This window comes from Panthera uncia (genome assembly GCF_023721935.1).
Source record: "Panthera uncia isolate 11264 chromosome E2 unlocalized genomic scaffold, Puncia_PCG_1.0 HiC_scaffold_19, whole genome shotgun sequence".
Classification (NCBI taxonomy): domain Eukaryota; kingdom Metazoa; phylum Chordata; class Mammalia; order Carnivora; family Felidae; genus Panthera; species Panthera uncia.
Genome location: NW_026057588.1, coordinates 16783264 through 16810707, shown reverse-complemented (window position 1 = coordinate 16810707; position 27444 = coordinate 16783264). Strand labels below are relative to the sequence as shown.

General features: G+C 56.2%; 2 protein-coding genes across 11 annotated transcripts in view; both read right to left on the bottom strand.

The window, feature by feature from the left end:
- Positions 1-1914: 1914 nt before the first annotated feature.
- DMKN (dermokine) lies at positions 1915-17396 on the bottom strand. 10 transcript variants are annotated; one of them, XM_049621040.1, is made up of 22 exons: positions 16167-17396; positions 15694-15909; positions 15510-15569; positions 15165-15215; positions 14822-14983; positions 14084-14140; positions 13652-13717; positions 13367-13417; positions 11764-11811; positions 11058-11111; positions 10055-10099; positions 9861-9908; positions 9612-9659; positions 7109-7165; positions 6767-6814; positions 4845-4892; positions 4687-4728; positions 4280-4348; positions 2830-2853; positions 2674-2721; positions 2349-2385; positions 1915-2240 (listed from the first exon to the last, which is right to left on the bottom strand). In XM_049621040.1, the coding sequence occupies exons 1-20, from the start codon at positions 16542-16544 to the stop codon at positions 2674-2676; spliced, it is 1620 nt and encodes a 539-aa protein (XP_049476997.1). In that variant the 5' UTR covers positions 16545-17396; the 3' UTR covers positions 1915-2240; positions 2349-2385. The 10 variants fall into 10 exon arrangements, with proteins under 10 accessions (XP_049476997.1, XP_049476998.1, XP_049476999.1 ...); XM_049621041.1 differs by lacking the exon at positions 2349-2385; XM_049621042.1 differs by lacking the exon at positions 2349-2385 and having other exon boundaries at positions 1915-2118.
- Positions 17397-24332: 6936 nt separating this feature from the next.
- Positions 24333-27444, bottom strand: part of SBSN (suprabasin) — a 3815-nt gene continuing 703 nt past the window's right edge. Inside the window, exons 2-4 of the mRNA XM_049621608.1 lie at positions 25501-25566; positions 25361-25405; positions 24333-24511 (exon numbers count right to left, since the gene is read on the bottom strand). Of these exons, the coding sequence (XP_049477565.1) occupies positions 24488-24511; positions 25361-25405; positions 25501-25566 (135 nt within the window). The 3' untranslated portion in view covers positions 24333-24487. The remainder of the gene's footprint in view (positions 24512-25360; positions 25406-25500; positions 25567-27444) is intronic.

The window sequence follows — 27444 nt, the reverse complement described above, 5'->3', positions numbered from 1 at the left end:
ATGAATGATCTTAGCTAGACCTTCTGGAGAACGTGCTGCAGCTTCTACATCAGCACGTGCTGCTTCACCTTGCACTTGTGTGTCAAGGTTTCTTTCCTTAAAGCTCATGCGCCAACCCCTGCCAGCTTCAAACTATTCCGCATCTTCCCCACCTCTCTCAGCCTTCACAGAATTGAAGAGAATCGAAGAGAACGCTCTGAATGAGGCTTTGGCTTAAGGGAATGCCGTGGCTGGTTTGATCTTCTGTCCAGACCACTCCGGCTTTCTCCACCTCAGCAACAAGGCTGTCTGCCTTCTTGTTCACATCCTCACTAAAGTAGCACTTTTCGTTTCCTTCAAGAACTTTTGTTTCGCGTTCGCAAATGGCCAACTGGCGAAAGAGCCTGTCTTGGCTTTTACCTTCCTCGCTAGGCTGAATCATTTCCAGCTTTCGATTTCAAGTGAGAGACGTGTGACTCTTCCTTTCACTCGGACACTCAGGGGCCCGTGTGGGGTTATTAATTGGCCTAATTTCAATATTGTTGTGTCTCAGGGAAGAGAGAGGCCCAAGGAGGGGAGAGAGGGGAACGGCCGTCAGTGGGGTACACGCACGACATTTACGGCTTAAGTTTGCCATCTTCTAGGGGTGACGCCAATGGTACCTGCCCCACGATATTACAGCAGTAACGTCAAACATGGCGATCACAGGCCGCCGAAACAAATATAAGAATAATGAAGAAGTTTGAAATATTTCAAGCATTACCAAAATGTAATGCAGAGACACAAAGTGCGCAAATGCTATCGGAAAAAATGGCGCCAATAGACTCGCTTGAGGTGGGGTTGCCACGAACCTTCAAGTTGTAAAAAATGTAACAGCCACCAAGTGCGATCAGATGAGGTATGTCTGTATAAAGCAGTAGCCCCCAAATCAGGACAAACGTGAAAATAGGAATAGTCCTCGTCTTTCTCTCAGCCAGATGGCTTTGATCAAGACAGGTTCCCCAGGTCCATTTTGGGCCAGGTTTCTTTTATTTATTCATCGACTATTTGAGGCCTCGCCTGTGCCAAGGCCCTGTGGTCAGTGCAGGGGCGGAACAATGACCGAGGCAGTCGGACCATGCACTCAGGGAGCTTGGGATCTTGGAGGTGGGGGGGGGGGGTTGTCACCGAGGCTGGCAGGGAGCTTCCTGTCCTTCTTTTACTTCCTGGGTCCCCGCAGGAATGTGGGAGATGATTGGTGGGGACTCCCTAATTGGGGCACATTCTACAGCCTGGATGAGACTTTGGCTCAGAGACTCTGAGTACAGACTCTCCGGCCGTGTCTGCAGAGCTCATAGGCTTGTGATAAGCCTGGCCTCCGCCTGCACCAAGGACCTCTGCCTGTTTCCTTGGTACGTTAATGGAGTAGAAGTTTCCACCACCCCCTCTGCCTCCCAGAGACACAGAGCTAAAGCACTGGGTATGAGCCTCCTGCCCACAACTTCCTAAGCACACGACCTCATCCACACCTCAGTGTGTTTACAAGGCAGGCAAGGCCTTGTGTTTACGAGGCATATGCTCTGCTAGGCCCCCGGCCCCTATTCCTGCCCCTTCCTGACCTTCTGGGACTGGCCTCCTCTCTTGAAAAGCTCTTTACCCCGACCTCCTGATGTGAATTGCTTCCGTGTTGCCTTTTCAGGCTAGCAACACACCTGTGAGTTCCTCACCTTCAGGGGCACAGCATTCGGACGCAGACTGGACAAAGATGATTTTTTACAGATGGAGAAACTGAGGCACAGTGGCATCAGCTAGCTACTGCTTGTCAGTAGCCCCCCCCCACCCCCCCATCTGGTATGCCACTGTCAGCGGGAAGCCACTTCATCTACCCCTAAATCACTTCCGTCCTCCCTGGTCCCGGCCACCAGCACAACATTAAAGAATACAGTGTGAGAAATCTTAGGGAAACAGGATTCGGGTTTTATTTCCATAAAGAAACTCAGGAGGAGGAGAAGCTTCTTCTGAAGAACTGTCACACCGACTTCAGGTCACAAAACGGAGTAGGTGAAGAAAAGTGGCGGGTTTATCTGATGAAGTTGCTGGTCACGGAGACCCCACAGTGCGGTTGCAAGATACAAGGGACAGACAGACTTGGTCCCCAACCTGGAAAAAACAGGTGTCGGCACCTAGACCAAGCCTGACACAGGGAGGGGAGAGCTAGGGACGGTCGGGCTCCTCGAAGACTGACGTTTTTCGGGGCCTCAGTCATGACTGGAAATAATCTTCTAAAAAAGAAAAGAGCAAACGGTAGCCCGTGGCTACTCCGGAATCTGCTGAAACCAGGTGTCCCCTTCATCCAGTCTCGGTGCTCCCGAAATCTCGCGGCGTCCCACCTGTCTCGCCTGCGGGTCCCCTCGCTCTTGCTCCTCCCTGAAACAGATTTTGTGGTTCTGCCCAGGTCATCTCGTACCACCTCCGCCCTGGCGACTCACTTCCTCCGCACCTGTCACCCCAGACCCTTCCTCAACCTCTCCTCCTGTCAGGCCCGCACTCGGCACTCAGAGGGTGCTCCCGTTTCCTTATGAGTCTTCCTCCACAGGCCACACGAAGGGCTCCTCCTCAGTGCCCGTGGAGCTTCCACGCAAAACAAAGCAGATGCCGGGACCTCAGTGCACCCCCGGGGTGACCGTGGCTCGTGCGGCTCGCTCGGATACTCACCTACCAGAACTTCACCCACCGCAGCAGGCCAGGCTGCACCCGGGAAGCCTGCGGGACAAGGAGAACGTCTGAGTGGACGTCACCCTGTCTCCTGCACACCCTCTGGCCTCAGACCCTTTGTCTCAAGAGCCACGTTTTCCCCGCCCTGGTACTCACCGAGGAAGAAGGCGTGGCTACCCCCTGTAAAGAGAAGGTCAGAGGAGATGATGGGGGCGCCACAGGGCCCTCCGTGTCCTCGGCCTCGTCCTCAGGGCTCAGGAGGGACCCCAGGGCAGGGGAGGGCTCAGACCAAGATCTTGGCAAAGGTCCTTGGGTCTGACTGCGGACGTTCAGCCCACGGACTTTTTTTTCAAAGCGGACTCATCAGCCTCTGCACGTCTGACCCAAGATGAGCACACGCTGGCCAGGCAGACTGAAAGGTGGGTGCCCCCTGTCGCTGGGTGGGTAGAAATTGGCGAGTGGGCACCCACGGGCAGCGCTGGCTGCTCTGTCACCTGCTTCCAGTCAGTAGGTGACTTCTGATCTCTCAGTAAAAGTCCGGCCGGGAGGGCAGGGGCTTCCTCATTCTGAGAGTTGGAGGGGAATAGGGCCTGTTTTTTTTCACCAGCCTAATTAGTACTTAGCACATTCATTTACTGAGTCTGTAAGATGGCTTCCCTTGTAACTGAATGAAACAAAATTCTCAGGGTTGTTGTTACTTTTTTAAGTTTATTTATCTATTTTGAGAGAGAGAGAGAGAGTGCGCGAGAGAATCCCAAGTAGGCTCCACACTGTCAGCACAGAGCCCGAGGTGGGGCTCGAACTCACAAACTGTGAGATCATGATCACAAACTGTGAGATCAAACCAAGTCAGACGCTTAACAGACTGAGCCACCCAGGGGCCCCTTCTCAGGGTTTGTTTGTATGTTTGTTTGTTTCCTATTACTTCTTTTGTGGAATGAAGCATTAATTTTCCCACCAGCCAAAAGTTTCTGGGCAAGCCCCCCGCCCCCAAGCCGCCCAAGTGCTGGTGTGCCTTCCTCTCCCCCCACCCTCCACGAAATCAGCAAAGAGGTGGAGGAAACAGACACTAAAAGCAAAGGCTGCTGGGGCGCCTGGGAGGCTCAGTCAATTAAGCGTCCGACTTCGGCTCAGGTCATGATCTCATGGTCTGTGGGTTCGAGCCCCGCGTGGGGCTCTGTGCTGACAGCTCGGAGCCCGGAGCCTGCTTCGGACTCTGTGTCTCCCTCCCTCTCTGCCCCTCCCCTGCTCACACTCTATCTCTCTCTCAAAAATAAATAAACGTTAAAAACAAAAAAGCAAAGGCTGCTCCTTTTCCTGTGTGTCATGTGACTTTTATATCCCTCTTTGAGAGGATATTCATTCCCAGTTTTCTCCTCCGCCTGCAATGCAGCCACTGCTACCTTGTAACCTTTTCCGAGTGGGTGCGTGTGAAGAACGCCGAATGTTCCGTGGAAGATTCCGTGTTCTTCTCACCCATCACTTCCAAAGTGCTCTCAGGGAGCCCGAGTCTCCTCGCAGACAAGACTTTCAAAACAAACAGGATTCGGCCTCAGCTAAACCTGGCAGCCACCCCAGTGAGGAAACGGGGCACTTGGAGCCTTACCTTAGAAGGGATCTTGGCTGAGTACTGCCCACCAGAAGGAGTAGGGTGTGCCTGCTGGTTATAGTTGTGCTGCGGAAAGAAAACCAGAGAGTGGGGAGGAGGGCAGGGGCGGGGGGCAGGAGAGGGGGGAGGGCATTTTGCTGTGGAATAAACACCCCACCTCCCTGCCTGGGCCAGAGCTGTCCCGAGCCCTTGCTTCCTTGTGTCATGCGTTCTTTTCTATAGAATCTCCTCGGGCCAGCCAGAGCCCGCAGCCTCACCTCACTTTGCGGTCGTCTCCCGAATGGCCCTGCCTCCTCCTTCCCGGTACCTCTCCCAGCTCCTCAAGGGTCGCTTAGGAGATGAGGGCAGGACACCAAGGAAATAAGTGAGGCCTGAACCCGGCGGTCCAGTGACGGGTGTCTTACCTTAGAAGTTACGGCCGCCACCTCTTGCCATCCCGTGCCAGACTGAGAAAACGACAGAATGGGGGTGTGAAGGAGAGAGGGTTTCAGATTGGCCAGCGCTGAGAACAAGACCGAGAGGGACCAAGGGCCGTCGAAGGCAGGTAAAAGGGCGGACTCACCTGACCGGCGCCGCCCGACCTCTTCTGGAGCGATGACGCATCGGCGCCCTGGAAGGGAGAGGGAGCCACAGTTAGGGTGGCCTCGTCTACGGTCCTTCCGGCCCTGCCAGAGTCGAGCCTGCTGCCCAGGCTCGGCCCTCGTGCCGGAGCACCCACCCCCGCCCACCCCACCGCACCCCTGTCCGTGGTCCGTGATCAGCGCTACCTAGAGAGAAGGCAGGGAGCCCGGAGGAAACTGATGGCCCTGATAGATACAGGACAGGTTTCCACACTGAGTGTGGGGGAGCGAGGCAACACCACCCCCACCGTGCAGCTGGGGCTGAGGCAGACTGGCCCGGGACTGAGCAGGACTGATGGCAAGCGAGCGGTGCCCCAACAGGCTTCCTTGGGGCAGGCGCGCACCTCAGCCCAGCCCACGTTCTGCCAACACCAAGCCCTGCTCCTTCCTTGGGCCCCGCAATCCCTGTTCACAAACGCTGTTCCCACAGGTTTCCTGGAAGGACGGGCTCTTACCCTCAGCACATGGAGGCAAAGCGGGGTGATTAGATTAGCTCTGGGCCAGAGAGAAAGGGGAGAAACACAAGGAAGCCCGTGAAGCCAGGTGAGGCACAGGTGCGCGGCCGTCTCCCCTCCACAGTCAAGGCGAGAGGAGAATTCTCAGCGGGAGGAGAGGAGATCGGTTTCTGCGACCATCCCTTCTCCACCTGGAGCCCCCACTCTCACCTGCCCCCACACAGGGTTAGGATGTTCCTCCTCTCACCTGACTCCCTTGATTTTTAGCCCCACTCTTAGCCCCAACATTGAGGTCACAAACTGCTTGACCACAGGCCTCCAGAAAGTTTTTGCTTGGTCTGCATTTTTAAATTAAATTAATTGCAAACAACTAGCAATCAGATTTCCGGGACGCCTGGGTGGCTCAGTCAGTTGAGTGTCAGACCCCTGATTGTGGCTCAGGTCATGATCCCAGGGTTGTGGGATTGAGCCCCTCGTTGGGCTCTGTGCTGAGCATAGAGCCTGCTTAAGACTCTCTCTCTCTCTCTCTCTCTCTCTCTCTCTCTCTGCCCCTCTGCCCTGCTTGTGCTCTCTCTCTTCCTCTGCCCTGCTCTCATTCTCTCTCTCTCTAAAATAAAAAAAAAAAAAAGAAATAAAATAAAATTCAGATTTCCATCAAATGGCATGGCACACTGGCCATCCCTGAGCGCGTGGCTGTACACAGCGGAAGGGCTTTGGCCTCCCCCCTCACATGGCCCCGTCTGCCCAGCCTCACTTGCCTGGCCCACATGCATGAGTGAGTGCATCTTTGCCTCAGTGCCCAAAGGCTCTCGGCCACACAGAATCAAGGTATGGCCTCCTGCAGGACCCAGAGGTCCTGCCCATCCTTCCCAGATATTCAGACCCACTGCACCTGCTTGCACTAGACCATGACCTGCCCTTCTCCCCCTGTGCCCCCTGTTTTCTTCCAGCTTTCCTCCCTAAAGCCCCCTTTCCAGTGAAGAGAGTCGACCCCAGCTCCAGGCCCCTGCCTCTTCCCCACCTCGTGTCCCCGCCACCTGCTCACCCTGCAGTACCCACCCAGCTGTGGCTCCCCCTGAGCCAGGCCACACCCAGCAGGAAAAGCAGCAGAGCAGAGACGGTGGCTGGCTTCATGTTCCTGGGCCTGTGGAGGCCCCAGCCCTGGGCCTCAGCTTTTATCGGCGGGAGGACCGCCCACCCTACTCCTTCTCCAGTGACTCACGGCTTCTCCCTCCCAACCCACCCCCACTCAGCGTTGCAGAAAGGGAGGAGAGTGGGAAGGGAGGGAGGCACCCTCCGTCAGCAGGGAGGGTGAACAACGGGGACCGAGTCTACACGTCCCTGCCCAGGGCCTAGATCCCGCGTCCCCAGAGCTGAGCACCCGACCCCAAAGGTTCTGCCACCCTTACCTCGATAATTGCTTTCCAGTTCAGGAAAGGGGTGTTGTGTTTGAAATCCTGGAGGGAGGAGAAGAGGTGAGTGGGCCTCAGCCGGGAGTGCTGCAGCTTGGTGGGAAGTTGGGGGCTGATGTGCAGGAATGGGTTTTGGAGCCTGGGTGTGGTTCGGGGGTTAGATGAAAATAAGCACAGGGGAGTTCGAGGGTGTTGGCGCTTCTGGTATATGGGTGAGATTGCTATCTCAAAAGTGAAAAGAGGGTGAATTTTGTGACAGCGGGCTGGAGCTGGAGGGAGGTGGCGGCAGGGACAGATGACCAGGATCCCCAGTTCTTTGAAAAGTGAGAGGTCTCCTACCTCCCAGAGCCGGCTGAAGTAGAGGAGGGCCCGCGTGCTGGGGGACGGGACTTGGCCCTGTAGAGGAAAGGCGGGGTGCAGGTTAGCACGGAGCCCGGCCCCCTGCTCACCTAGGCCCCTGTTCCCGCTACCACCGCTGCTCGGTCTTCAGAATTTCATCGTGACTAAGGTTTGAGGGAAGCCGGGTGTCTTTAGGGACACCAGAAAATGGCTTTTGGAAGCAGAGGGAGAGAAAGGCTAGCTCTTGGGCGCCACTAACCAGCTCCCCTCCCCAGGCGCATACGGCATGCTCTTGACTATCCCTGTTCCCCCAGACTCTGCCAGAACTCAGGACCTCAGGACCAGGACCTGTCCCCAGAACTTCCTGCCGTTTTACCTTCCCTTCCGCCTCCAGCCCATTTCCCAAAGCTGAGAGCTGCACTTTGATCCTTCCAGACACCCCCCTCCCGCACCCTGGGGAACAACAGTGGAGACGTAAGAAAGGAGCAGAGACCAGGAGTGTGGGGCAGCTAAGGTTTATTTCGAGGGTAAGGGTTGAGATTAACGGTGGGATAGCGATGTTTTAAGAAGGGATGGGAGGGGGGCTCCCATCCATCTGGTAGCTCCTTGTCTGGAGGTCACGGGGTGCGAAAGCTCCTCTGGTCCTGGGCAGAGAAATAAGTTCTAAGAGGGAGCTCAAGGAATAGGAATCAGGCCGTAGTGGGCCAAGTCAGGGGTGGATCGGGCCTCCGCTGCTGAAATCCGCAGGGATCTTTTTGCCCACGGCTGTCATCCAGTCAAATCTGGATATTCCAGTTGGGCTTGAAAACCTCATACGTGCCAAGAACTGTTAACGTATATTCTCCTTGTCGTCACTGGTCAGTCTGGCCCTCCTTGTGAAGGAGATGGGCTCTCTGTTCTCTTCTCTGCCCATCTCTGTCCTGCCCTTCTTCCTAGACCTGCTCCTGGGGAAGCCGCCCCAGATGGATCCTGCCTAACCGTGAGCGCTCTCCTTTTACCGGCCCCCTAGATGTGTAAGAATGTCGACTGCCTTCCAGGACCCGGGGAAGTATGAGCATGTGCCTCTGGGCCTAAGTTCCCCGTGATAGGGGTTGGGGGTTGGGGGGCGGGGGGGCTGTTTCTCTATAAAACAGAAACAGTCCATTTGCTCCTGTGGTTCATCCAAACCAGACCCGCGCTGCCGCTGGGACCTTCTGCCTCCTGTATCTTTCACTGTTCCACCTTATTCCCCAGGGGGCAGACTTGGACTTGCTGAGGGCGGGGCTCTGTCCTCGCCTCCCTGCCTACTGCCACCGCCGCCACCGCCACCTCGGTTCCCCTGCCAGTTTTAGAGGTTAGGGGCCCTCGCCTTGTTTCTGTTGTTACAGGTCAGGAACTCGGAGATTGTGACAGGCAGGGGGCCTGTGGCTCCTGGAGAACAAGCCCCTCCTACCCCCCCCCCCCCCACACACACACACACAAGAAGCAGTGGCCACTCAGCTCTTGTCTCTGGGAGCTCGAGGAAAGAGGGGCCCCGCGTTGCCACATTTTTCAGAAGCCGGAATTCCAAGTCATTTTGTAAAATCTCTCAGTTTTTAAACTTTGGCAACTAGTTCATAATGCTTTAAAAAAAAAAAAAAAAAAGAATAGATCACCGGGCACCTGGGTGGCTCAGTCGGCTAAGCGTCCGACTCTTGATTTTGGCTCAGGTCATGATCTCATGGTTGGTGAGATCCAGCCCCACATTGGGCTCCATGCTGAGTGTGGAGCCTGCTTGGGATTCTCCCTCTCCCTCTCTCTCTGCTCTTGCCCCGCTCGTGCTCTCATGGGCACGCACACGAGCGCGCTCTCTCTCTCTCTTTCTCTCTCTCTCTCGAAATAAACATTTAATTTAAAAAAAAAGAGTGGATCAAACAAAGCACACCGGCTTGACCGTCATTTGCAAATTCTGCCTTTGGTATTTGTGTGAGTTGTTTATCTGCCTCTGCTATTCGGGTGTCAAATCAACCTGCCAGGGGGTCCCCTGAACGTGGAAGGCGTGGGCAGGGAGGAAGCAGAAGGGGGTTCAGGGCCCCAAGCGCCTCCTAAGATCACGCGGGCTCGGAGCCCAGCACGCCTGGCCCCTAGCAGGCACCTGGGACACACTCCCTCCTCTCTCAGCCGGCGGTCCTCCCTCCCGGTCCTCCAGACTAAGGTGCAGTCCGCCGCCTACCCGGCCTCTGCAGCCTCTCCGGTTTCCCGAGGACTAGGCCTCTTCGTGCTCCCCTTAACCTTCCAGGTCTCGAAGGGGAAACTGAGCTTCAGAGAAGCTCAAGCTTCCCTCTGCTTGAGACCCGAAAGAGGCACTCCCTCATCCCCGACTCCCATCCCACCCCTCTGTCCTTCCTCGTCATTCCTGTCCCTCTTTTTAAGCACTGGACAAAACGCTCCCTTAGTGGCCACCATCATCTCCCCAGGTCCCCACACCTCTTCTCCAGTCCCCTCTCTCCTGGGGATCGGAATGGCATAGCCTTCCAGCCCTTACCTTGTTTATGGCATCCCAGTTAATGAAACCCAGCTTGGATTTAAAATTCTGCAGAGGAAAAGAAAAAAAAAAAAAAAGGAAAATGGCAAATTGGGTCATAATGCAATTGGCTCAGGGCCTCGGGGCAGGAGAGGTCAAGGTCCACCACTGACGGTGGTTGGTTATGGAAAGAGGACTTCAGCCTGCGGGGCAGAGGGACAGGGGTTTGTCTTGCCAACAGAGTGAGCAGAGCCACCTGGCCGAACTCACCTTCCAGAAAGTGTCGAAGTTGAAGAGCCCAGGAGATGTCTGAGAGTTCTAAGGCATCGGGGAGAAATGGGATGAGAGTGGGAAGCCGGCTTGTGAGCCAGAGGCAGGGGCAGGCGCTCTGGGGCTCAGGAGGGGACCCGTGGGTTGCCTGACACCACGGTCCGGACCCAAGGTGGGGTGATGCCTCCACTCACCAAGGTATTGATCCCACTGACAGCTTCACCACCGGACCCTTGCCACTGGGTAGGAAGGGGGACTGATTTTCAAAGCCTGTGCCTCCGGTCACGCGTGCCACCTGGCCACCTGCTCCTGGCTCACCACCTCTGCCTTGGCTCAAGCTCTGTGTACTCTCTGTAAAGCCACCTTCTCTTCTTTTTCACACAGCAGCTAGGAAGCCCCCCTTCCTGGACTATTTGCCACTTCCTAGAATAACCCTGCCCAGTCCCTTGAATCATATTCATACTCTGACTCTGCCCCCCACCCCCCCCCACCCCCGCATAGCCTGCCCCCCAAACACTGCTGGTATGTGACATGTGATCCACGAGGCGCCTAGCACGGTGCCTTAACCTGCCACGTTCCTGCGTGGAGATGTCTCCACTGTACAGACAAGGAAACTAAAGTCAGAGCCGTCGGCAGCTTGCCTCAGGATCTGTCTCCTTGTTGGCCTCCAGGGTCCAGATTCTGAACCACCGTTCAGAACCACAGAAAGTTCTGCCGTAACTCAGGCGGTGGTGGGGGGGTGGTGAGCAAGTTTGCTCGCTTTGCTGGCCCCATTTGACCCAAGAGGAGGCCCAGGCTCAGAGAGGTCAACTGACCAGTCTGAAGATGCACAGATGACAGGTGATACAGCTGTCATTTGAACCCCCAACTACTACCTCAAAATTCACTGCCTTTCCACTTGTCAACACTGCCTTCTTAAGTGTGGTTCCCAAATACAGCCCCTTGACCCCTCTGTTACCTCCGGCTATCCTTCCCTTCACAGTGATAACGTGGCTCTGACGGCCATTCAAAGGAAGGAGAGAATGAATGAATGGAAGAGACAGGGATCCCAGACCCCCATCTGGTCTCCTGACAGTTACCCGCCACAGACTCCGAGCAGAAGCGAGAAGACACCGATGCTTCTATTTCTTTTCCCGGTCCCTTAGCACTCTGTCCCCACCCCCCACCGTCCCTTCTCGGAAAGCTGTCCCTGCTCACCTGAAAATTGCCTTGGGAGCCCCCAACGAGGTGACTGCCTTCTTTGCTTATTTCCTGGGGAGACAGAAAATGGAGAAGAGTCGGTGGGGAAGCAGGGAAGATGCGGGACGAGAGGGCAGGAGAGCAGAATGTGGGCAAGGGTCTCCTGAATCGGGACTGGAGATTTCCCGGGACCCCCAGAGAGGCTCTTCTCCCCGGGCAGCTCCATCTTCCCTGGAAAATCTTGCGTCAACTTCTTGTCGACCGGGCTATTGCACACTTAAGATACTTACAGGTGACATAACCACCTCTTTCTTTTCATGTCTGCAAACTGCCCAAAATCTACCAGGAAGGGTCCTTGCCATCAAAGCATCTGAATTATCCTCTGGTTTTGAGGTGGAAGCCAGCCAGACCGTTGGACTAAAGTGATTCAAACTGCAGGGCCCAGGCTGGGCTGATGTTTTGCTTTGGTCAGAAGGGTGACGCTAGCTGGAGAGTCAGTGGGAGCCGAGGAGGCCCGGAAGTAGCCTGGCTTGTCTCCTCCTGAGTGAGAGGTAGGCGCCTCCAGACCCCCACTCCTCGGGACTAAGATGCATTCCCAGGGCCAAGGTCAAGACTGGGCTGCGACGTGAGACTATCTGCCCTGTTGGTATCACTACTGCAGAGGTGATCACCATCCCGTTCTCCTGCCACCAGTCTCTACTCTCAAGGCCTGTCATCTCCTTACCCTGATGTCACCAGAGCTGCCGGGCCCTCCCTGTCCTCCTTGGAAGCCCTGAAGGATGAGACACGAAACACAGGTCATTGTTTTAGATCTTGGGTCCATCCCTGCAAATGTTGGTGCCGATTTAATACAATTCTTCTATAAACGCTCATGGGATTCTCTTTTGGAACATGTCAAAATAATCCTGGAATTCATCTGGGAGAATAAGTGTCTAAGAATAGGTGAGAAAACACTGGAAAAGACAGGCAGCAAGGGAGGACCTGTACTGGTAGATATTCATGTGCCATAAAGAAAGCAGTGCCCAGCACAGATGAGCCCGTTTAACCAAGTAGAGCTCCCTAGGCGCCTGGGTGGCTCAGTCGGTTAAGCATCCGACTCCAGTTCAGGCCATGATCTCATGGTTCATGGGTTCGAGCCCCTCATCGGGCCCTGTGCTGACAGCTCAGAGCCCGGAGCCCGCTTCAGATTCTGTGTCTCCCTCTCTCTCTGCCCTTCCCCCACCTATGCTCTGCGTCTCTCTCCCCTCCCCCACTCACACTTTCTCCCTCAAAAATAAATAAATAGACTTAAAAAAAAAAAAAGGTACAACGCCTGCAGAAGCTCTCCAAAAATATGAAGGTATTTACAAGCAGCATTTTTACATCAGTGGTAGAAATAATTCAGTGCACACAGCTGGGAACACCAGTTCGGTATTCGGCGGGGGGGGGGGGGGGGGTGTAAGGGGGACAGTTATACCTCACTGGTTCCCTCCCTTCTGTTTTTATCTGATTTTCCCCTCATAAGAGAGCACCACAGCTCTGATCCAAAGTGTGGTTGTTGAGTCCAGCTGATCTGAGGAACTGGATTAGATTGTATACAGCAAAGTCAAGTCCAGATGGATTAAAGAGTTAAATAGAAACAATGAAATTATAGAAGTAGTTCTAGAAGAAAATAAAAGCCTTTGTGTTCTTAAGAGCAGAAACCATAGAAGAAAAGACTGATATGTTTGACTACATATTTAAGACTTTGCTACATAAAAAACTAGAGACAGAATTACAGGCTGGGAGCTTTTCTGACACCTGTCTACCCATCGAGGTTAGTATCTCTAATATCCGAAGAGCCTGTTATTCAGGGAGCCTTCTCCCCGATGGTCGGCCGCGCTCGCACCAGCCACAGTCGAGCCCCATCTGCTTTGCCCAGAACCTGATAGAAACCAGAATCTCAGCCCCACCCCAGGCCTGCTGACTCAGAACCTCAAGAACCGTAGGTGATTGGTGGGGACCTTGGCGTAACACTTCCTCTTGTCAGTGCTGCAGGTGCTGACAGAAAGCCCAGATTTCCAGAATAACCAGGAGGGAAGCGCACGCTTTCGACACACGGTTTCCAACGCTGTCAAAGAGGTCACGGGACTCTGTTTGTTGGCCAGGTGGGTGTAGGTCATTTGAAATGATGACGTTTCTAAAAGGACCGGTTTCTATGTGATTTTTCACCGCCCCATCCATGGTATAAAGTGAGGCACACCACGTGGGGATTTGCCATTCATTATTATTTTGGAGATTCGGTTTCTTCCCCACAGACGGAGTTGGGGCTGAGCAGGGGTGGGCACAGTCCTAAGTTTGGCTCTTACCTGACCCCCAGATCCTCCAGACACGCGGACTTCATTCCCTGGGTTGTCACACTGAGAGAGAGAGAGAGAGAAGGCTTTCTCTCTGTTGCCACCTGGAAACCAATCCCAGCCCCCATTACCCCCAAGGCTAGCCCACACCCGCCCCCAGCAGCGCACCCCCTCTCAGCTCTGGCCGTCGCTCTCCCAACTCTCCCGTCATTCGAGGGGCCTCGGCACCCCCTCTTTTCCCTCCCATCCGGGGAAAGGAGGGAGATCTGTGCAGGTGTGCACGCAGCGGACACTCACCTCGGGTTTATTTCCACCACCGCTTCCGCCGCCACTGCTACCCGAGGAAGAGCCAGAACTGTGTCCCTACGAGGGAAAGCAAGAGTCCATACGGGGTCTCCGAAGCACTCAGCCAGAACCAGATCGTTTCCAGGGTGTTATGATTCTCTTTACTCCCCTGTCCCCAACCTCCATCTCTTCCCGTCTTTAGCTAGCCAGTCACCGAGGGAAGTTATTCGGGGCACAAAGGTCCGTGTGGCCAAGTGTATTTGGAAATGTGGGCCAGTTTGGGGATTCCGAGCTTTTGTCCCCTCTTCCCTCCCCCACCCCACAGGCCAGAAGTGAAGAGCCTTGACCCTGGCACCCAGGGGCTCTGTCTGTCCTCCTGACTCTCCTCCTCTCCCCCTCTCCTGGAACCTGGAAAGGGGAAGGGACCCCTAGATCCGTAATTACCTGGGAGCCTGAGTAGCTGCTTTGATCAAAATTCCTAGAATTTTCTAAGGGACGGTCCTAGATGGGGAAGCAGGTAGTACAAGGAGCAGTAAATTACAGCAGTTTACGTGGCCTGGCTCGTCCTAGTCACCTCCCTCTTGTGGCCTGACACCTTTCCCAGATATCTAAGGAAGCCGATGGTGCTCCCCACGGCAGACCCCTCCGTGGGAGAGCCCACGCTGAGCCCGTGGTCCCCTCCTGGCCCCTCACCCCTTTTGTAGGGGCCCCACGTGTCCCGTATGTATCAGTGTCATCTACACCACGGCTCCATAAATGTCCTCTCTCCATGTGTGCGACAGGCTTGTCCCTGTTCCCCGGGGAGTTTCCCAAGCAGGTGTCCTGTTTTCCCGTGTCCACCCCTCTCCTTCCGTCTGCCACCCCCGTCTCTTGTCAGATCTGCCCAGTGGACACTGGCACAGCAGTGGGTGAGACGGGAGGGAGAGCACCCCACCCGCGTGGAGCAGAAGACACGGGAGCCCCGTGAGCTGGCAGCAGGCAGGACACCCCTTGTGGGGACCTAGGGGGTGTGTGTAAGGAACCCCGCCTGCTGGGGCCGGGAAGGTGGGGTGCAGGGGCCGAGGGGCCCAGGACGGGGCCACAGCGACGCCAGCGTTCGGGAAGACCTTGGAGGCTGTCTCCTCCGCAGGGACCGCCGGGGTCCGGGCTGCACCTCTGCCTTCAAGGGGGAGCAGGACTCACCCAGCTGGGCCCATAATTGCTGCCACCGTTGCCGCCGCTGCTGCCACCGCTGCTGCCACCACCGCTGCCACCGCCGCTGCCACCGCCGCTGCCACCGCTGCTGCCACCGCCGCTGCCACTGCTGCTGCCACCGCCGCTGCCACCACCGCTGCCACCGCTTCCCTGAGGGGCAGGAAGAGACCAGAGTGAGAACCAGAGTCGAGAACATCAGGATCATTTGCTCCCCTCCCCCTCGCCCTCCCCCTCTTGCTCAGGCACATTCCCTGCACGGTCTCAGGGGAGCAGAGACTCCATCGTCCGCTGTGCAAAATGCCCCCAGCCGCCCAGTCGCCTGTCCCCTTACCCGGGAGTTGCCAGAGCTTCCGCCTGAGCCGGACGGCGGGGGGTTGGTGCACTGCAGGGGAGAGTTTCCAGACCTCAGTCAGAGCCCCTGCCCTTGCGGCAGGGCTCTCCCGCTTCCTGCGGCTTGGCCCCTTTCCCCACGTGTTTCTCCCCCACTCCCCGTCCCACTCCCCTCCCCTCCTCCTGGTCACCTGGCCCGGCCCGTCTCTTCCCTGTCCAAGCTGCCTTGTCCCTCAGTCCGCTCCCCCCACCCCGCCCCAATCCTTCTTTCTTTCCTCTTCAATTCGCCTCCTTTCTGTCCCACGCACCCGAACACCCTCTGCTTTGCCCACACCCGTCCCCTCACCTCTGTGTGTGAGTTGCTGCTGCCTCTCACTGAGCCGTACCCGGGCTGGACCACGGTCCCCTGCAGAGAGGGGCAGGCTGAGCGGGGGACTGATGGGGACTGACCGACAGATGAGGGAGGCGTGGGGACTGTGGGCTCGAAGGGCGGGAGGTGGTGAGCATCAGGGCTGGGGTGGTTACCGTACCTGAGCGTTGGGCCCCAAGTTCAAAGATCCTCCGTTGGCTCCTTGGCCCCAGGCGCCTCCCTGAGAGTGGGTTCCGAAGCTGCCATCCGAACCTCCGGGGTATCCCTGGCCCCAAGGAGTCCCCGGGCCTCCAGGGTTGCCCTGGCTGTGGCCTCCAAAGCCACCCTGGGAGCCAAAGATGCCATGGCCTCCAGAGGGAGGTTGGCCATGGGTTCCCTGCAAGAGCAACGCGCCCACACTTAGTGTGCGTGACCATCCGCCTGGTGACAGGGGAGGGCGGGACAAAGGCCGAGGCAGGGGGACGGAGACCCCAAGGCGGCAGAGGAAGGCCGCATCACGTGGAGGGAAACCACCGCAGACAGCCACAAGTAAGAGACCTTCCTTCCCATGGGTCACCCTTCCAACCCGCTCCAAGACTCTCAGCCTGGGGGCCCACGGCCTCCCATTTCCACACCCAGCTTCCCGCTACTCACCCAAGCACCGTTGCCGCCAGGCACGCCCTGCCAGGAGCTGTGAACCGCATCTCCTCCGCGGCGAATGATGTTCTCAGCCTGCCTGCCTGCCTCACCCCCAGGGTTCCCAAGGACGTGGGCTGCCTCCTCTGCGCCACGGCTCGTGGCCCCCCTGCTTGCAGAGCCGGAGGCCTCTCCGGTCCCTTTGCCAGCAGCCTCTTCGACTCCTTGGCTGATGGCATCTCCCACCCCCTTCCCAATGGCGTCTCCCATCCCGTGTCCCACGGCCTCCTCGACACCTGCTCCCGCACCCTCCCCTTCTTTCGGCAACGGGCCGGCCCCCCCGCTGCCCAGGCACAGGGCCAGCAGGAGGCAGGCCAGGGAGCCCTGCAACCTCATCTCCGCCTCGCTCCTTCTCTCCCTCCTGCCTTCTTCCCACCCGAATTTATTTCTCTCTGCCCTGTCTCCTCCTCCCTGCTGCGTGGTCTCCTCTGTTCTCTTCTTCCTTCGGACTTCTCCCTCCCTCTAGGTGTGCAGCCTTCTCCCTCCTTTCCCAGACTCCCCTGCCTTCCCAGAGTCCTCCTCCCTGCCTCTACTCCTTATACTGCAGCTTGGGAGAAGGTGGCAGGGCTGGGCAGCCCTGTGTCCCTCCCTCGTGACTCAGGGCCAGCCACCGATAGGGTAATGAGCTGTAATTGTGAGTCCGAGAATCTGTGTTGAAACAGAGAGGGAGCCCAAGCATCAGGGAGGGAGGGAGACATGGGATGAGGCAGGTGCAAAAGTGTTCCGATTTCCCAACCTTAGGAATTTGGGGCGCAGGGTGGGGATGGGGGCATCCGAGGAGACAGGTGGTTGGCGTCTCCTAGAGGTGGTGGGATGGAGGGGACTGAGGAGAGAGGAACCACGGGCAGGACCCAACCAGGGAAGCCAGCGTAGGAACCCAGTGGGGCGGGACCCACTAGGTGGAAGCCAGCCTGGGTCAGGGGCACCAGGATGAGAGGCAGGTGCCCTTTCTTGGCCTTGCTGCCTTGGTTTTGGTGGCCTTTGTCTCTCCCATCTGTCTTCCCGCCCATACTGTCACCTAAAGGTGACTGTCCTCACCTTCTCCTGTACCTTCCAGCCCGCAGAGGGCCTGGGAGCTGTGAGGCTGCCCTCAGTGGGGACCCCGGCTGCCGGGGAAGGAAGTGGCCAGCCCCAGAGCGGTCACCAGGGCGTCTCAGCACTCTGGCTGCTCTTGGCTGAGAAAGCTGGGTGCGGAGCAGGGGAGCTGGGCGGGCCAGCCACCCCCAGGGAATGAGTGGGAGGAAGCAGCTGACCCAGGCACCCATCCTGTTTACCTGGCCCACTGGGGGCACGTGTGTGAGCTCACAGCCTCCTGGGAGGCCCGGACTGCTGCTCGCCCCACCCACCCCTGTCTCTGCCGGGCCTGGGCTGCACCAGCAAGGGAGGAGGGGTCGGCGTGAGGGCCCCCCACCCCCCACATCTGGGCTCAGGACACAGAGTTTGGGCGTCTTGCCCTCTCACCCGGTTTAGTAGCACCCGGGGCCGCCTCTCTGCTCCCAGGGCCCGGGGTCCTCCCACTTGTCCCTGGCCTTGTATCACTGGGACTCATCACCGAGTTAGGAGGGGCCGGTTTCCATCCGCCTTTCTCAATGCCTCTCAGTCAGTCTCTCTCCACCCCAGCACCCGCACCCCACCTTGTAACATCGTCTCACCGTGTAAACACGGTCCCGGTCTGTCCCGGGCAGCCCTACCTGTTGTCATTACCTCTGTTTAATGATAATCATAATGGTGGCAGTGGGAATAACAATATAATCATCGTGGCAACTTCAGTTTGTCAAGGGCCTTCTATGTGCCCGGTGCTGGATTAAGCACTTCAAGGCTCACACAGCCCTGGGAGCTGGTCTCACTGTAACCCCATGTAGAGACCGAGAATCTGGGGCTCAGAGGGGAGCGGTGAGTGTGTGGGGTGGGTGTGGGGTAGGGCCAGAGCCAAGCCCAGGCCTGCCCTGCTGCCAGCACTTTCTGTCATCATCTGTCTCAGACCTCCCCCCTTGCCTGTCAAAACCTTCATTCTCATCCAGATAGAATTGGCTGTGATTTTGCCCCGGGGCCTCGTGGGGGGGGGGGGCCGGGAGCTGGAGTAAATCTGAGGCCTCCGGATCGCTGATGGACACCGGCCCCTGAGCCTGCTGCTTCCATTTCCAAGGGCAGGACCGTGGGGCTGGAGTCGGCACACTCCCTGACTCAGAGACTCCCTCCCACACTTCCCTCCTGGGACACCACCCTCACAGTGGCATGTATCCGCCCTCCATCCTAGCTCTATTACTAATATTTTTCCTTAAGCCAGCTTACTTTCTTAAGTGTATTCTATGTCGCTTCTGTAGGAGGAAAGACAGGATCGCTTACCCATAGACAGATGGTACCAGAAAACAGGGCGAGAAGCAAACAGTGGTGTTACATTGTAGCTGGCTGCAGCTCCTGTACCTCCTTTGTTAAGAAAGGAGATTAGCGGGGCACCAGGGTGGCTCAGTCGGTTAAGCGTCCAACTCGATCTCCACTCAGGTTATGATCTCACGGTTCAGCCCTGCATCAGGCTCTGCGCTAACAGCATGGAGCCTGTTTGGGATGCCTCTCTCTCTCTCTCTCTCTCTCTCTCTCTCTCTGCCCCTCCCCTGCTTTCTCTCTCTCTCTCTCAAAAATAAATAAATAAACATTAAAAAAAAAAAATAAAAGAGGAGATTAGCAAGTATGAGGGAGGTCAAGGAACGCCAGCACAGAAATTGAGCCTTCCTCTTTAACATAATCAGAAAGCTTCGGAGAAAAGTGAGAAAAGGGTACGTCTCTCACTGGGCGGTTCAGACTTATTCAAAGCCATGTTCATGAACCACCTACATTTGTCCCATGCAGTCCCATGTTCTACCTGCTGGGGAAAACTACCTTCAGACATCTCTGGGCCAGAGAAGCCACCTGAAACCGTCTGAAGGCATATTGATGAAAGAACCTGTTGTGAACCAAACAGAAACCCAAGTGCCTCCACGTGCACAATCTCACTTACTTCTTATCACCACCGTGGGGGATGGGCATTATTCCCATTTTGCAGGTGAGGTAACTGAGGCCCAGGGCTGGTAAACACACCCCTAATAGCGTATTTGAGAAAGGATCATGGCAAAATGGGGCTGTCCGAATTTGACCCAGGTCTGTCTGCCTCCAAACAGCTTTCTCTCCTACGTCACCAAGCCTCCTTTGCTCTTGTACTTCATCACAGCCGCAAATCCGACACGCCCGACCTCATGTCCAGGACCTTCTGATTGCGGGTCCTCTCTAAGTCACTACTTCATTCATTCACTAAGTCCTTATTGAGTACCTACTGTGTGTTACAGCTGTTCTAGGCGCGGGGGATTCAGGGTGGAAGGAGATCATCTAAATCTGTCTCCTCAGGGAGCTCCCATTCGTTGTGAGGAGGTGGGACAATAAACACGTCGGGTGGTGAGCACCAATGGAGGAGAATACGGTGGGGTGAGGGACTAGAGAAGACAGAGGGAGCATTTCAGGAAAGGCTCTGAGAGATGTGACCTATGAACTGACACCCAAAGGAAGTGAGAGAGCGAGCCATGAGGATGTCTGGGACTAGAGTATCCCAAGCAGAGAGACAGCAGTGCAAAGGCCCTGAGGCAGGAGCCTGCTTACTCCATTTGAGGACCATCGTGGCTAGAGCAAAGGGGAAGTGGGAAGAGTTGAAGTCAAAGAGAAACCAGCCCGGACAGTGAGGATTCGTGGACCATTGCGAGGACTTTGACTCTGAATGAGGTAGAAACAGCGGAGGGTTTTGACTGAGGAAGGCTGGGGTCTGATTCGGTGTTAACGGGGTCCCTCTGGGGTCCAGAGGGCAGGATGTGGGGACAGAGACCAGGAAGGAGGCTGCGGGGGGAGGACGGAAGCTGGACTCCAGTAGAAAGAGGAGATGAAGCCCTGGGTCTGGGTGGCGTCTCTGTGGTGTCCTGGGCCTCCGACTGGCATCTGACTGGCTCGCCTGTGCACAGCACCTGTCCTGGAGACTGGCTGCAAATCCTAAGCCCGCCCCTTCTTAGCTGTGATCTTCACCCCCTGTGCAGCGGTTTCCTTGCCTGGAAGAGGCGGGAACGTGAGGGTGAGGTGAATGCAATATGTGTTCTTGCTAGCGTGGGGCATGTTGATGTTGGAATATTCTCTTGGCGGTTTAACTTTGAGACACATACACAGGCACACACGCACCTCCTGAAATGGCCCAAAGCAGACACTTAATTTTAGGCGCATCTGGGTGGCTCAGTCGGCTGAGTGTCCAACTCTTAATTTCAGCTCAGGTCATGATCCCAGGGTCGTGGGATCGAGCCCCACGTTGGGGTCCGCACTGAGCGTGAAGCCTGCTTAAGATTCTCATTCTCTCTCTCCCTCTACCCCTCTCCTCTGCTCACAGGCTCTCTCCCTTTCTCTCTCTAAAAATAAAAAAAAAAAAAGAGGGGTGTCAGGGTGGCTCGGTCATTAAGTATCTGACTTCAGCTCAGATCACGATCTCACGGTTGGTGAGTGCAAGTCCCACATCAGGCGAGCTCGAGCCCCACTTTGGGTGAGCCCCACTTCTCTCTCTCCCTCTCTCTCTCTCTGCCCCTCATGGGAGTCTCTCTCTCTCCAGTCCCCCTGCCCCTCAGTCACTTGTGCCCTCTCAAAAAAAAAGCTCCTAGCTCTTGATTTCAGCTCAGGTCATGATCTCACTGTTCAAGGGTTGAGCCCCAGGTAGGGCTCTGAGCTGACAGTGTGGAGCCTGCTCGGGATTCTCTCTCTCCCTCTCTCTCTCTCTCTCTCCCTGCCCCTCCCATGCTTGCACTCTCTTCCCCTCAAAATAAACTTTAAAAAAAAAGAGAAAAAAAGAAATTAAAAAAAAGAAAGAAACTTAATTTTTAAAAGGACTTATTTTGAAGCAGTCCCCTCCTCCTCCCCAAGGGTCCCCGGGAAGCAGGCCACCTGGCGAGCAGCGACCACCAGCAAGGAGACGCTCTTGACTAGGAGCCGGGCCACTGACACTTACCAGCTGGGTGGCCTCGGCCCGGGAGGGGGACCATCACGGTACCTGCCTCACGTGGGCGCTTGTGAGCGCGGGATGAATCATGTGGGTGAGCGCTCGGCACAGCCGGAGTCAGCACCCAGTAAAAGAGGGCTGTGAGGGTCCCGCCCAAGCTCCCCTCCCTGTTCTTCCCCGGCTGCAGAAACCGGCCCCTCCTCTCCTCACCCCCTAGCCTGCCTCCACCTGCCTCTCTCAGGCGCCTCGTTCCTGCCCCCCTCATTCCATGGCCAAGAGGGAAACCAAGTCTGCTCGAGGCGGTAGCCTCCCCCCTACCAGCTGCCGGCCACTGGTGCCTGGGCTCCACCTCTCCTCTCGAACATGTCAGTCTGGGGGGGAACGGACGTCAGACGAGTAGACATGTAATTACACACTGTGCTTACACAAGCACTATGAAGAGGAGATCGGTGAGCCACAAGAGAGCGTTAACAAAGGTGGCTTGTGTGGCCGAGGTAGCTGAGACCTGAAGGGTAAGGAGGAGCCAACGCAGGGGATGGGAGGGCCACAGAGAATATTCCCAGCAGAGGGAACCGCACGCCAGGCCCGAGGCCGAGGCCGAGGTGAGCCATGCCTCTTCGAAACCTGAGAAGCCCTTGTTTCCCAGAAGCCTCTCGGGATTGACACTCCCCACGCACATGATTATCCCTTATCCCTGGCACCTTCAGGACCCATGCAGGCAGACCAGCAAGAAAATGTGCACACAAATAAGAGCACTGAAAGCTTTGCCTTTAGGAAAGAATGATGCCCTTGAACATGCCCTTTCCAGAAGGGACTCCTCCAGTTTGTATGAAACGAGCTCCAGCACAGAGGAGACCCTCAGTAGATGCGTAATATGAACGCGCGCTTCTCTGTTCGTGAGTTTGAGTCTCACATCGGGCTCTCTGCTGTCAGCACGGACCCCGCTTCAGGTCCTCTGTCCCCCTCTCTCTCTGACCCTCCTCTGCTCACTTGCGCTCTGTCTCTCAAAAATAAACATTTAAAAAAATTGTATTGATGTGTGGCTAGATGGATAGACACGTGACGGATGGATGTGTCAGAAAGCAATCAGAGTAAAATGAATTTATACTTTTTTAAAGCTATTTTAAGTAGGCTCCACACCCGGTGTGGGGGGCCTGAACTCACAACCCCGAAATCAAGAGTCGCATGCTCCGCCAACCGAGCTGGCCAGGCACCCCATGCAGAGTAAAATGTTAATGGCAGATTTTAAATGGTGGGTACACAGGTATTCACTATAAAATTCTTTCATCTTGGGGGCACCTGGGTGGCTCAGTTGGCTGAGCATCAGACTTGATTTTGCCTCAGGCCATGATCCCAGGGTCATGGCAACAAGCCCCACATCAGGCCCCAGCTGAGCATGAAGACTGTTTAAGATCCTCTGGGTGTGTGTGTGTGTGTGTGTGTGTGTGTGTGTGTGTGCGCGCGCCTGGGTGGTTCAGTCAGTTGGGCATCCGACTTTGGCTCAGGTCATGATCTCACAGTTTGTGAGTTCCAGCCCTGCATCAGGCTCTGTGCTGACAGCTCAGAGCCTGGAACCTCTTCGGATTCTGTGTCTCCCTCTCTCTCTACCCCTCCGGGCTCACATTCTGTCTCCCTCTCTAAAATAAATAATAAACATTAAAAAAGAATTTTTTTAACATTCTTTTTCTCTCTCCCTCGGCCGCTCTCCCCAGCTCACACTCTTTCACTCAAAAAAAAAAAAAAAAAAAAATCTTTACATTTGAAATATTTTCAAATCAAAATATCGCCGGGGAAGGGAAGGACCCTATGTGATAAAAATGATGGTATTCTGCAAATCCGGGAAAATGCAGTTAACCAGAAGGGTCAGGAAGGTCACCATGCAGGCCCCGCCCCTCCTGGTGTGGCGTTTAGTTCTCACGGAGGCATTGCTTTGTATTTGTTTTCATATTCTGTTTATATGCCTTGTATCCCCAGGAAGCCTGTAAATTCCCCAAGGGCAATTTTCGTCTCTAATTTTTGGCCCCACAAGTGATGGAATTTTGGAGCCGGAAGCCATGTTTGCAGTCCTCCCCTGCAGATGCCCCGCCCCCCTTCATATAGAAGGAAATTCTGGCCCCTGGAAGGAAAGGAAGCTGCCCGCAGGCATCTGATCCTAAGAGGAGTGCAGGTGTCCCAGCACCCAGGCCAGTGCATTCTGGAGACTTTCCAGGCAATTTGGAAAGGTCGGGTTCTATCAATAGACAGCCAAGGCCCTGGCCCCGCTGAGCCTCCGTTTCCTCATCCATACAATGGGCATCACAAGAGGACTTCTGCCTTTGGGTTGTGAGAGGCTTAAATGGTTCTAGCTCTTCACACAGTACTGGAACCTAGTAAGTGCTTAGTAAGCAGTAGCTGCTACCGCACATCCGAAAGCCCGGCCTTCCGTGTCACCGTTCATGTCTTGTAAAGAGGCCCACCCTCCTGTCATCGGTGTGCCTGCCACCTGAGCCTTTGGTCCTCCTCCCCGTGCAAGCATCTCCCACACGCAACAACTCCCTCTCTCCTTTGCACGGATGCCCCCCACCCCACCCCCTGACACACACGGGTGCCAAACAGGAAAAGACTATGTTAAGAACATGCTTTGTAGCTCTTGTTTCTCCTCCACTTCCTATGTGACCTTGGCCATGTTTCTTAACCTGCGGGAGCCTCCATGTGCTTCTCTAGTAAAAGGGGCCATGACAGAACCTCTTACCTAGTGAGGTCACGCACCCAGCAGGGAGCCCGGCAATGCACAATAAATACAAGTTGCCCTTGTTATTCCTTCCGGGCCACACCCCCCAATGAGGACGCCACTCCCTGGAGCTGCACTAGGTTCCCGCCACTCTCTTCCTCGTGCTTCCTCCCCACTGCCCGCTTTTTCGGCCCGGATGCTCCTCTCAGTGCTGAGCATGCGCGATGCTGCACGCCAGCGAGGCATGGCTCCTCCCTCTGAGTGCCCTCTTGCCTCTGACCAGCCCGACGACGTCTCCAGCTCAGCCCCGCTGTGTGTCACCCCCTCCCCCAGCTCCTTCAGCAAAGTAGCAAGAAGAGAAAAGAGAATCCTCCCCCCTCCCCTCAACCAACCCCTCCTCGGGGAGCACGGCGGACCATGATGAGAGTAAAAGCGCGTCGTATTTATTCACAAATCCCAGTACAGACCCCTTGCGAGACTCAGGAAATCTGTCCCCCCACCCCCAGCTCCTCCAGGTCCTGTCAGCTAGTATGACAACAGGAAAGTCAGTCTGCTGAGTAAGGCCAGTGCATCAGTTTAGGGAATGATGGCGATGACGCTCTGGAAGAGAGGAGAGAGGGAGTGAATGCAGGGAACGCGGCCCTGAGGGGACCAAGGCCTCTGTCCTCAGCCCCCTAGAAAATGAGAGGGACATTGACACTAGCTTCTCTGACCTCGGACTTGCTTATGTCCTAGACTCCTAGATTCAGGAAGAATAGGGAGCCAGCCCTCCCAGGCAGAGGTGCCAGGGGCCTCTGTGGGAGCCCAGGGGCCTTGTCCGTTTTGCCTCAGAGGATCCCCTGCCACCCCCACGGCCCAGGAATAAACAAGGGTGTGCCTTGGGGCTGTTCCCACCCTCATCCGTATGTCCCAGTCTCTTGCGGCTCAGGTACTAATTGCAAAGAGAAGAGCTAGGACTTTGCTTTGGGCCCAGAGTAGGGAGCAGGGTCCCACAGGAGTCTTTATACTGGGGGGCGAGGGGGTGCCTATCAGCCAGGCAATGGACAGAGCGGCAGGCTCCCCCCGCCTCCCACCGGCATATGGCTGTAAGGCAGCAGAGGCTGGGCAGCAGAGGGACTCACAGTGCGTTGAGGGAGGAAAGCTGGTGAGAAGTGTTGGGCACAGAGAGGGGAGGGTTTCGGCAGTGCCTCCCCCGCTGGCCCCCTGTGAGTCTCTTTTGCCAGCTTATGTCCACCTCCATGGGAATAGAAAGGAGCCACAAGAGGGGGCGAGGGACACAGAGCAGGCAAAGGAAGGGAAGGCCAGAGCTGGGAAACAGGTCGAATGGATGGCCTCTGCAAGGCTGAGAGTCTGCCCACCGTGACATTGTCCGTGAACGGGCAGTGGGAAGGGATGTGACTATGTCTCCAGAGGCCAAGAGCACAATGTAGAAGCCACGTGGGCACTCACCTGCCACAGAGCTGGAAAGTTGAGGAAGGCCTTGTTGACCGAGGCCTGGAATTCAAGGACAAGAGGGTTGGTCACCAGCACGTGCCCCACCGCCCCCCCTAGCAGGGCCTCCCCTCCCTCGTGCTGCTTGGGAGACTTACTCCAGATGTTAATGTTGTGGTTGCGCCCCCTCCGTGCTGGCCGGTGGAAACGCCTGGATGAGTGCCCTGTGGATGAAGCCCAGACTGTCATTATAACCCGTCAGCCCTTGAGGGGTTCCAAGTTCATCTTCCACCGCTGACCTGCTGCCCTGTAGCAGGGGCCGGGGTGGGAGGCATAGGCTAACCCCCTGCCCCCTCACTGTCCAGAAGGAAAACCCAGAGCCCATGTTGCTGTGGGAATTCTGTGAGATGAGAAGAAATGCCTGGAAGGATGTCTGCCCCCTCCTGACTAGTTTTCCCCCAATTCCCTCTTATTTCACTGAACGAATGCCCTGTTGCTGAGAAGGCCCTGACTGGAAAGGGAACCCAGAGAACCCACACAGATCCTAGTGTGACCTCAGCCCGACCTCGGCTCTACCCCCTCTGACCTGATCCCTAACGTGGGTTGATCCCTGTCCTAATTTTATCCCCAGATACTCAGCAGTGCCTCTGCTGCTGTGGTCAGCCTCGAATCCCACAACAAACCTCCCCCTCCTGACCTCTTCCCAACGAAGACTGCTGTCTGACCCAGAGCCCACCCCTCCACCCCGTATACTTTCTGCAGAGTCCCTTCCTCCCCACCCACCCCTGGGTCCCTGCCTGGCAGCCGATGTGGCTGTCGGCTTCAAGGTCGAGGTCTGGGTCAGTCCTCAAGATGGTGTCCTAAAGATTCTTTGTGGAGGTTGGAGCGTGGGGAATTGAGGCAGGCAGGGGTCAGCCTTCTGGTCCCCATGCCCCCTCCTTGGTGCCCGTTCTGCTGAGTGCTAGCCACAGGACCTTGGCAAGTCCCCTGAAAACCTCAGTGAGCTTCCATTTCCTTATCTGAGAATCAGGGAGTCAGCACCCTCACCCTGCCTACCTCAGAGGCTGGTTATGAAAATGAAGCAGAAAAGGGCTTGTCTCCAGAAGCCATTCCCCATGCTTCCTCTGATGCTCTGGGTTTTCTCAACACTCACTCTGGTTGCACTGCCACAGATCTTGGCTCAGTAACCACTTCCTGTTCCCCAGGAGAGGCTTCGTGTGCCTCTCTTTACACCTCCTCAACTGGGAGGGCAGCTCCCTGAAGGTGGGGCTGGGCCCCTTTCACGCTGTCTGATACGGGGCTTTGCCATGAGGTGGTTTCCTCCATCTGACCAGCTGAGCCCAGAGGAGGAGCGTGGCCATGGAGCTGCCCAAGCTTCTTTCACCGAATCGAGGATACATGGACTACCCAAATGTCCCAAGGGTTTAACTTTCCCTCCCCCCAGCCCCTTCTCCCCAGTTCCCCACCCCTGTTCACCTACATTCAGCAGCTTGTTGGCCTCCTTGCCGGCTTGGTTGACCCCATTATGAACATTCTGCTGCAACCTGTCCACCTCCTTCCCGGCCTGGCCAGCAGCATGGTGGACACCTTGGCCAAGTTTCTCCGCTTCCTTTCCAGCCTGGCTGGCAGCGTGGTTGACCCCTTGACCAAATTTCTCTGCCTCCTTCCCGGCCTGGTTGACCCCATCGTGGACCCCTTGGACCACTTTGTCTGCCTCCTTTCCGGCCTGTTCAACGGCATGGTGAACGACCTGGCCAAAGTGCTCCACCTCCTTCCCAGCCTGGTTGACTCCCTGGTGGACCCCTGGGACCACTTTCTCTCCCTCTTTCCCACCCTGTCCTGCAGCGTAGTTGGCCTCCTGGCCAAACCTCTCTGCCTCCTTCCAGGCCTCATTAGCCCCGTGCTGGACTCCCTGGCCAAACTGCTCCACCTCCTTCCCAGCCTGGTTGACTCCAGGATGGACCCCTTGGACTATTTTGTCTCCCTCTCCCCCAGCCTGCCCTGCAGCATAATGAACATCGTGACCAAACTTCTCTGCCTCCTTCCCAGCCTGGCTGACCCCATGATGCATCCCCTGACCAAACTTCTCTGCCTCCTTCCCA